General features: G+C 37.3%; 1 protein-coding gene across 1 annotated transcript in view; it reads left to right on the forward strand.

Moving 5' to 3' along the window:
- Window positions 1-10670, forward strand: part of POC1B (POC1 centriolar protein B) — a gene marked incomplete at its 5' end in the record, with an annotated part of 42123 nt that overhangs the window by 13313 nt on the left and 18140 nt on the right. Inside the window, 1 exon segment of the mRNA XM_009076020.1 lies at window positions 2749-2835. Coding sequence (XP_009074268.1) covers window positions 2749-2835 — 87 coding nt within the window.

The raw sequence follows: 10670 nt of genomic DNA on the forward strand, positions 1-10670 counted from the left end.
CATGACAGTTCTCCATACCTTGCTTTTTATGTCTTCTGGTTTTTCTGTCTTCTTTCTTAAAGTTAAGTCTTTTCAAATATGTTTGGTAAGTTTATTTTACAGCTAACTAAATCACCTTGTCAGGAAATAGCAAGTCATTTGAAACTTTCATATTAACTTCATACTGTTATCTCATTCATTTTTAGTGCAATGTTAAGCACTGATATTTATAAAAAGGGATACTTTGTGTTCATTTCTTTAGACACTTTTTAGATGCAATTTCTGACTAGCTGCTTAATAACTTTATATTTATTGTTTTTAATATAGCTTATGACAGTTCCTGTACCCCTTAGTCAGTGTTTGCAGTGCTTCTTATTCTCTCATCTCTGATAAAGCTTTAAGCAGAACTATATGCAGAGGAGAGTTTCATTCCAACTCCAGGATATGACTCTTAAAAATAAAGAGCATGTTTTCTTAATATAATAATACCATGCATTTATTTAGCAACCTGTATGAAGCAAAGCATTTAAATCATTCTGCAATATCTCTCGATATAACAGATATTATCTTAAAAAAAAAGAAGTTGCAAGACCTATTAGTAACAATACTACAGTAGTTACTCTGCATTAGAGTATCGATAGGTGATTGGCACCTGTTGTCCCTCTTCTGCAGAATCCTGCAGGTGCATGGTCCTCTCTGCTTTTCAGTGCCCCAGTGATGTATGTCAGAAAATTACTTTAGTCTTAGTTTCTCATAATCTGATTGACACTTGGATAATGCTTTAATTATATTTACTGCAGAACTGACTGAATGTCAGAAGCAAAGGACTCTGCTTATGCTGGGCACTGAACAAATATAAGCTCTAGAGGACTGTTCTATGTTTAATCTTGAGAGTATGTATAGAGGGGGAAAAAATGAAATTTGCAGTTCCTCTCCTTAACTCTGATAAAGTGGTGAGCAATGCTGTGTTCAGAGGAGACTTTCATTAATCATGTTTCTGTAGAGAAGGATCTAAATGAGAAGTCAAGTTAAAATGGTAGAACTTTCAGCTAAATAGAAGGTTATTATGTAGACTCTGTTCCCTGGCTTTGGCTCTCTTTTCTTCCTTTCTTTCCTTCTAGTTTATTTAACAAAATTGGAAGAAAGCAAAACTTGATCCTAATACCTACAAATGAGGGAGAATTTTAAGTGTTCAGCTCTGATGGCCCTGTAGCACGATGGATTTTCTAGACTATCCCTGGGTCTCTGCTCATTCCTGATTGATGCAACTATAATCTGAAGACGGACAAAAAGAGGTCATGGTTGAAGAATGGCTTATTGAAACTGAATCAAAGAAAGAGCTAAGCACTGCTAGTCAGAAAAGTGAACTAGCTTAAAACCAGAATTGAGATCTCCCCTTAAGGAAGGCTTGTCATCTCTGATTTGTAAGTGCTGCAAAATATGACGAATACTTTCACCTTGAATAATTAGGTAATAATCAAGTAATATCTGTATTTAAGTGTTTCTTTACCTTCTAGCTTGCCAGTAAACTTTGCTCATCTTCTTTCTCCACTTGCATTTACTGAGGACAATATGGCTTCTATTAATTTTGACCTAAATTTCTGCATGTATGTTATGAAAATCCAAATGAATTGAACAAAAACACTTCAGGCAGTACAAGACAAGTACTGTTCCCCTCCTTCCCTTGTTACTAATTCCAGATTTAAGGTCTCATTCTAGCTATTTAACAAACATATCTCTGACCTAAAGGTCTATATGCCAATGTACAGACCCTAGCATCAGGGATTTTTCCTTGTGGAAGTAGCACTGAAGCTGTTACTGAGTGAGCAGCTCTGGCTAAGCAGAGTTTTTGACCGTCTTCAGGTAAAATGGTAGGATCTTCCTGCTGCAAAGGTAAAATAAAATGACCCTTGTATCTAATAAACTTTCAGTGACTGTCACTCTGTCACTAGGCAAGTGTGAGTTTTTGAGAGATTTGTTTAATTTTTTTTCACTTTCAATAAGGTGGTTGAAATTTTTTTCACTTTCAGTAAGATGGTTGGAATTAAAGCTGTCTCTGATAAGGCTGCCATTGGATTACTGATAAAAAGCTGAAAGGAAGAAAGTTAATGTCTCTCGACTACATCAGACTTCTTGGTGATTTGAAAGGCATCCACCTTAGGCTGTGATAGACTGAGATATTATAATGGTGGAGAAAATATGCACACTGATTTTTACAAGGAGGTTATTCTGATCCCTTAGGTGAAACCATATGATAAATAAAAGCAGCAACTTTCTCAAACCTCATATTTTCTGACATTTTGTTAATGCGTCAGTTTCAGGAAAGGATATCAGCAAAATATTGCTAAAGTTACAGATTAACTGCTACAACCAATCAATAGGCAAATAGTCCAACTGTGATATTGAGAGCAATATTGAAGATGTGATGACATATCTGATCAATCAGCCTCTGACATTTCCCATTATAAAGTTTTTCCTCTGGTTTCAGGAACAGAGTCATTTGTATTTGGCCAGTTAACTTATCACAGATTTCAGTGTTACCTCCTACCTGTTTTCCATACCAGTGTTTTTCAAGTTATTTTGACAATCAGAGTTGGTACATAAGAAGCAAATATGTCTACAGTTTGTGGTAGATGACTTGAGGAACTTGAATGTGAGTTGGGAACTGATTAGTCTGGACTGCTGTGTGTGTGCTCACTTTTTATTTCAGTCTTATTTTCCTTTCTCTGCTGGTGCTGAAATAACAATATTATAATTAATTTACAACAGGTCAACCCTACCTTTGGTGTGACTAATACACAAACACGTGACCCACCTGTCATAGAGATTAGTTCCTCTTCATCTTTCAGTCTTCCGGTAAGTTGCTTGAAAAAGAACAAAAAGAAAAAGAAAAAAATATAGGATATAGGTAACATGTTATCAGAAATGTGTTCTTTATTTCTGTATGAATGAAATATGTTTTCTAACAATTGTCAAGTGCTTAGAGCTCAATATTCTGAATTCTCAAGCTTTCTTTCACAGTTACCAAGCCTAACCAGAAGATGGTGTAATAGCAAAGCTTTCATGTTATAGTAGTAATTTTACCTCTGTACTAAGCAGAAATTCTATTTATAAGCCCATGCTAATTACATCTAAATATCCCAGTTAAAATTTGTGGCTTATTCTTAAACGCTTTTTGTAATTCTGCCTTTATCTGCAAATAATCAGAAACCTAACAAATAGTTGTCATGTTGATACAATTCCAAAAATGGCATTTTAATTTTTCTCCTTTTAAGGTATTTAGTAGTTCTCTAGGAGGAAAAAAAGTCACATGTTTTAAGGCAGAATGATAGGAGTAGAGCCTTCTAGTGTTAGCTTTACATATGATATTGGGATGGCATGTGGGAGGAAAGAAAGGCAATGTTTTAGCGGTAGTTTCGTAGGAGGAGAAATATGCTCTCCTGGTACGAAATCTAAAAGACATACTGTTCTAGAATTAGGCTGAAATGCATTTTTTTTTTTCTTTTAGCTTTGAATCTGTTCCTGCAAAGGCATGAATTGTATCTTGAGCAATTTTAGTTACCATAAAAAGAGTTTGTGTGGTTGAAGGGTTAATACATATGCATAGGCAGCAGGTGTGGTTTCTGCTGTTCTATTTTGTCATGAATGCTTTACAAAAAGATAGGTTGTGATGGTACTATATAAAATTCTTTAAGATCATTTATTGAAGATCATGATGCAGAGGTGATTGTTCAAGAGAAACCTTTACTTCAAAACAAATAATCTTGTATAACTTGTATATAATAACTTGTATTTGAGAGGTGATAATTTCATATATTTTAAGGTTTAGCAATAGTTGTGTTTTCAGAATGGATATATGATTCATTAAGATAACCTATGTCAAAAGTAATTTGTAGACTTAAAGACGTCTGTTTAGTAGGCTTGACAGACAATGGATTGTGGTGGATATAATTTACTGGCTACCTATCACTTTTAAATAGTCTGTGTTCATTACTTACTACTCATCACAGAATTCAAATTTATGGTTACACTGTAAGTCTTTATTACATACCTGTAAATCTGCCAATCACTAAGTCTCCATTAATTCTTTCGAGATGATAAAACTTCATCCCGTTGTAGGAACACGTTGACCCAATAGATCCAGAATCCTTTTGACTGCTGGTGGGCTGGCTTTGCAATCTTCATTATAAAAATCTTGCTTCAAAATTTATGTCTTTTGACTGTGTCTGTAATCGCTACTTTCCTCCCCCATTATCAGAATCTACTGTTCATCATTGGTTCTTGTCTTTCTGCATTTCAGCATTCACTATCTGCATCTTATTTCTGTCTAGCAACATTTCTGTATCCTTGTTACTTGGACTGTAGCCTTAAGGACAACTTCCCTGTTCAATACACCACTGTTGATACAAATTCAGGAATCATTTGCATGTTTTCTTTGCCACTAGTGTCCTTCCTCTCCCATAGTAAGTAACATTTCTCTAACTTTGCCAACCTATCTGGTCCTCTCTGCTTTCTAATGTCAACTCATCTTTTAGTGTCATCTTCCTGTCCAGTGTCTGCTGCATTACCAGTTTCTGTTTGTGGAATTATCACCTGTTTCTTAATCAGGCCAGCACCTAGTCTCTTTGTATCTTGTTTCTAAAGGGTTCTGGATCTCAGTGACTTAGACATCTTTATCTAAACTGCCTCAGTTTTCCTAACGTGTAGAGACCCTGTCTATAGAGGCTTCGTGTGTTCTCGTAAGAATCAAGGGGAAAGGGCAGATGCTAGGCTGCCTCCCATCACACCTTGCTGCCAGATTTCCCCCTGATAGTCTGTCCTCAATAGAATGGTACTGCTTTTGTGCATTATTTGTGTGTTTCTTTTTTTTTTTTTAAATATCCTTCTCTATCTCGAGGTTGCCAGCCTCTAGTCTAATTCATCATCCTCCTGTACCTTTCCCTAATTCCAACCCCAGTGGATTTCTCTTTTTCTACTGGTTATCAAAGACAGTATCAGTGTGCACTGTTTTTTTCCCTGCAAACATGTCAAGACCCATTTTAAAGCTGTTTATGGCTTTTTGGTCCTACTTCTACTGAAAAAATGCTGTTCAAATGACTAAAAGTCTTTGATCAGGTTGCCAGATTAAGTTACAAATGTCCTATGTATACCGGCTTAATATTTTTGAATTGTTTTGCTCTAGCTTAAGCAGTTCTTCTGCCCTTCTGATATCTTTAAGGGTTCTCATTCAATGTCTTTATCACACATGTAACACTGCAGGGTCCTAAGGGTTATTTACAAACCACATTGGCAAGTCCCTAGACCACTGTAAGTATCTAATCAACATACTTAAGTTTTCTACTGAAGAAAGAGATAGCCTTTCCCAGATTACTGTCTCCAGTAATTAGATTCCCAGCTTCTCTGGGACAAGTAACAACATTGAAACTTTTGTAGGATCTGTGATGAATTCCCTAAACCTCCCTGAAATATCTTCAGGAAGATGGGAAGTCTGTGCAAAACCTTGTAATGTTTTGTTGAATATATATTGAAATTCCTAACAGTAAGTAGGGAGGCTTCCATAGGTCTCAAGCTAGTCCAGGAAATAGGGGAAAGTGCTCTTATTGAGAATCTTTTCTTCGGCTGGCACTGTGTCCTGTTGTACTGGTTTATGGAAAATACACTATTCCTGCCCCTAAGATGACTTGTGACAGACCAAAAAGGTCTTCCTTGTCTTCCCTTTTGAGAAGATTTGTTAATGAAAATGATAAAGTAGTGTAGGCTGAGAGGGATGTCTGGTGGCATTTCATCTAACCTTCCCTGTAAAGCAAGGCCAACTAGGATCAGGTTCTTAAAAGACTTGTCCAGTTCCTTTGTTAATAATATGTAAGGATGAAGATTCCACCACCTTCCTGGGCAGCCTGCTCTAGTGTTTGATTAAAATATTTTCTATGTCCCAACATGTCTGTTGCCTCTAATTCCATCACAGTGGTCCTCTAAGTGTCTGTCTTCTTTCTATTCACCTATGAGATATTTGAGAAGGCAGGAAGATCTCGGTGTATCCTTTCTTCTTTAAGTCTGAACAAAATTGGTTCTCTGTGTTTTCTTGATATTGAGTGTTCCAGCCCCTTCATCATCTTGTTCACCCTCCGCTGGACTTGCTCCAGGCTGTCAATGTCTGTCTTGTGTCAAGAAGCCCAAAGCAGGACACACAACTCCAGGTAATTAAGGTGCAGTGAAGTATCACTGTCATCTATTCTTGACAACAGTCTGCCTGGAGAAGACCTGAAAAACAAATATTTAAAAATTTAACACTCTTGATTCTTTATTATGAATTTAAAATATGTGTTTAGATATTTTCTTAGCAATCCATTTATATTTTGAGCTTTAGCTGTATGAGGAAATACTGCTATTATATCTTCCTCCCACTCCTCCTCCTCTTTTCAAGGAATTTTAATTTCTTGCTTCATCAAAGCCGACAATCCATCACTGCTTCCACACTTAAAATGCCTGCTTACGTGGGTTTTTTAAATTTAGTTGTATTTTCTTGCTTCAAAGATTAAGCTAAGATATGCAGATATGAATGTGCTTGTGAAAACACTTAAATTATTAAACTCCCTGAATTGTAAACACCTTATCTTTTCAGCTTGTGTTCTAGCTTAGTTCTAAGGCCAGTTCTTTTTGAACATGGTGAAAAACCTGTTTCCATCTAAGTTGCACACTGGTGCAACTTTCTTTGTAAACTTACTGAAGGGAATGTGGTCACTCTGTCAGTGGAAAAATTTCAGTGTAATGTTTAGTATGGAGCTATTTTCTTTTGGACTATAATTGCAAAACAAAATCAACAACTCCTCTCTGTGTATTATTATTATTAGGAAGTAGCTTTGAATTTGGTGATTCATTTATTCAGTTCTCCTGTGTATTACTGAAACCAGTGTAAAAATGAGCTACGCATGCTTAAGTAACTGGTATTTGTGTCGTGTTCTGACTTTTCCAAAATGGTAAGAGTCTTCATATGTAGCAGTTGCTAAAAATTAGATGTGTTCTAGGCTTTTACATTCTGAAAATGTTCACTGAATTGGGGTCAGGGTTTGGGACCTGGGGATGATGTTTCTTCTTTTTATTTCATTGAAGACCCTGAAAGTATTACTGCCTCTCTCGCCCCACTTCTTTTCCATGTGTCAAGCAGCTTAATATTGCCTTTGCTTTTTGAACTATTGGAAAGGGAAAATTTGAAGCCTGTTTCCCTTTGGGACTATTTCCTGCTTTTTCATCCTCTGACTTTAGTTTTAGTTTTGAAGGAGGTTGGTTTTTTCCAATTCTGTAAGGCAATACATTGGTAACCTCCAGTCCCTGATAAGCTGTTGGGAACAAGGGAAAGTTGATGGTGTCTCTAGTTTTTACTGACAGCAGCAGGAAATCACTATAGAGGCTCTCTAATGTTCCATCCCCTTGACCTTGCTCATGTAAACAGGATTTGGAGGAAGCACAGCAATGTACTATAATCTGGAAGTCAGAATGTCTGCACTGGCTGGGAGATGATTGTTGTTCTCTCTCTTCCAGTGCTAGTTAACACTGAAAACAAAACATGCTTATTCTTCATTTGCAGTACAACTTCTACAAAGTTAAGACTGGATTAATTATTGGACAAGGAAGGATAAGGATTGTTTCTATTTGGAGGAAAAAGAACATGCTAAGTTTTAAAATAGAAGGCTGATCTGTACTGCATTTGTAGTAGGTGTCTTGATGCAAAAAGTAGAAGTACTCTCAATTTATCCTGTACACATTGCTTCTGCAGTATATATATTTCAGGGTTTAAGTATTTTTGGCACAATTTTTTTGGCCTTTATTTTAAATACAAAAAACCCCTAACAAAACCTTACAACCTAAAACCACCCCACTTATTTGGAAAGACAGCAATTATGAATGCATAATTTGCGCATCTATTCTCCTGTCTCTGTGTACATGAAGGCTTAATCAACTATTCTTCCTCATGGAAACTCATTTTGAAAAGATCTTGGAGTAACGTCTCTTCCTTGCTTGGCTTAACACAACTCCAGAATCCTATAGGAGAGGATGACAAAAGAAATTATATCTTAAAAGCTAAAAACACAGCATATTTTCCTTACCATGCAACTTCAAGTTTATTCTGATTTACTTCCTTTCCTGGCTTCAGCCGTACATGGAAATAAACACCAACTGTCTTCAGTGAGGTTAAGGGGAAGGGAAAAGGAAGAAAGAAGGAATAATAGCCATTTTGTACATAGATCATGTCCTCTGGGGCCTAAGGCCAATTCAGAAGGTAACAGCTGGTAGAACAAAACTCAGACAGCACTTCACTGTGCAGAGTGGTTGCTTTTACTGCTTGTTATAGTTCATCTGAGAGCGCAAAATTTTTCTAGAGTTCATGAATATCAAGTTTTCTTGGGACCTCAGACATTTAGCCTTTCACTTAAACTCTGATCATTACATGATATTTATACATTCTTCTCTACGAAAGAAAACTTCTGGCACTATTCCCTTTGAAAGGAAGACTGGAATCATTGCCCTTTAAGCAAAAGAGAAATGTCATCTTTGTGTTCCTTGTCCAAAACTCAGTTGTGCATTGAGGAGTGATTTCACCATTAAAGAGGCTTTGATGAAAATTGACAGTTCACAGCCTGTTCCATCACCTTACCTTCCTTGCTCCCAGACCGAGAAATAAGAAAGGCCACTCACTAAAACTAAGGATTTTTTTTCATATATTGCCATTCTTCTGATTACCAGTAAATGCTTATTTGAACAAGCTGTCAACTCCCTGAACTGCAAATCACAACCACAGAATGAAATTAGGAAATTGCACAGAAATCCTGTTTCTCCAAAGTTTTGAGGTAAAGCCATCTGCACCTTTTCTATAGATGAGTGTACGAACAAACTCTCAAAAAGCTCTTGCATGTTTTTGCAAACATATAATAAATACTGTAAATAGAGGAACTTACAAGTGTTCAGTGCAGCAGAATAAAAATCAGAACTGTGCTTTCATGTGTTTGCAAATGAATCCTCCTCTCTGTCCAGTCTTGCTTTTAGACAAGCAATTTTTAGTGTCAACTTCACTTACAACACACTCTGGACAGACCTTTCGACTCTGCATGCTATGCAGGTCCAGTGTGTGGGGCTGGTGGAAGAGAGTAGGGCTGCCTTCTCCCTGCAACTCTGCAGCTAAACATGTTCAGCTGCTCTCAGGCAAGGAGAGTCTCCCATTCCTCCCAAAAGCTGCACCTAATCCATTTGGAACAACCACGAGGCAGTAGGGACAGGTTTTTTTCTGTTGCTGAGCTAGGGCCCTTCCAAAGAAGGTATGGTGTATATGAACAAAATGACTCATCTTCTGTCACAAGTGCCAAAAAGATGAAGTGCTTGGCATACTAAACAGTGGATTTTTAAACTTGCATTTTTCACTGCTATAGAGGCACAGGCATGTTTTAAAAGATTTGTGTACTTAATCTTAAAAGCAATATGCTTTGATATCACTAGCATCAAATAAAGCATAAAGATAAAATACTTGAAGGTGAACTCAACAGATTTAATAAAAGAGGAATATGATCCAAATGATCCTTGTGTTTTACAGTGATGCTGTTCTAACACAGCATGTAACTGCTGGTTTACAAGGCAAGAACAGAAAATATGTTGTGCCTCCACATAATTAAGTAATAATACATGTCCTGATGTTCCTTAATAGGCTTCATTATATTCTGTGAGTGAACTGGAGCTTGAGAGAAGGTCAAGTTTTCACTGGAGACTGAATTCTGAATTTGGGCACTAGAGAGTGCAAGAATATAATATTGCCTATACTATTTTTAGCCTGCTTTCCAGAGGAAATGTACCTTATGAGATTTTACTGTTTATTTGTCCATTACTGTTCTGTCTCCCTAATAATTTTAGAATCAAACAGTTGGTGGATTGTTTTTTTTAATCAAGTTTGGAAAGAAGCAGTTAGAATAAGGAAACATATTAGTGCTGTCACTAAGGAAAAGCCAGCGGTATGTGATAATGAATTCACTGATCCTGGAATAGGCATGGACTAGCTCCTGGTGACCCACCCTGAAAAGTGTCACAGCACATACAGAGGGAGCTTGAGTTACCAGGAAGCTCAGGAGAGGGACCTAGCAGGAAAAAATTGTATCCACACACACACACACGTTTTGTAAGATAACTGACTTGCTGGAAATGCCTTTTAGAATTTTTAGAACTGGCAAAATGTAACTTTTTATAGGGTCTTACTCATGACAACAGTGCAGTGCTTCAGGAATGCTTTTCAAGTTGCTCCATGTCTGTACGTTGTTCGTTTAGCAAATCTGCACATTTCTGGGAGCTGGAAGGAGGGAAGTTTCAGGTAGTATTTCTCTTCCAGCTTCCTGAGGTACTGTAGATGTATGCTCTGACCTTGTCTGCCCGAGCAGTGTTTTCCTCCACTTGGACTGGGAATCTAAGCTGTATTCACAGTTCTCACAGCTGATTCTGCGGCATGCAGAAAATGCCCGACAGCTATCAGCCCACACATCCAATAACAACTGGTTCCTTCCTCTTCCTGGGGAAGAGTAACATCCTCTGAGAAGAAGCGTCCCCTGAGGAATGCAGGAACAGCGGCAAGCCTTTCACACAGGAAATTACTACTATAGCACTTGTAGAAAAGTGTTTCTGTCACTTGGATTGTCAGTCTGTAATGAGCTTCCTGC

Source organism: Acanthisitta chloris, unplaced genomic scaffold (genome assembly GCF_000695815.1).
Source record: "Acanthisitta chloris isolate BGI_N310 unplaced genomic scaffold, ASM69581v1 scaffold43565, whole genome shotgun sequence".
NCBI lineage: Eukaryota > Metazoa > Chordata > Aves > Passeriformes > Acanthisittidae > Acanthisitta > Acanthisitta chloris.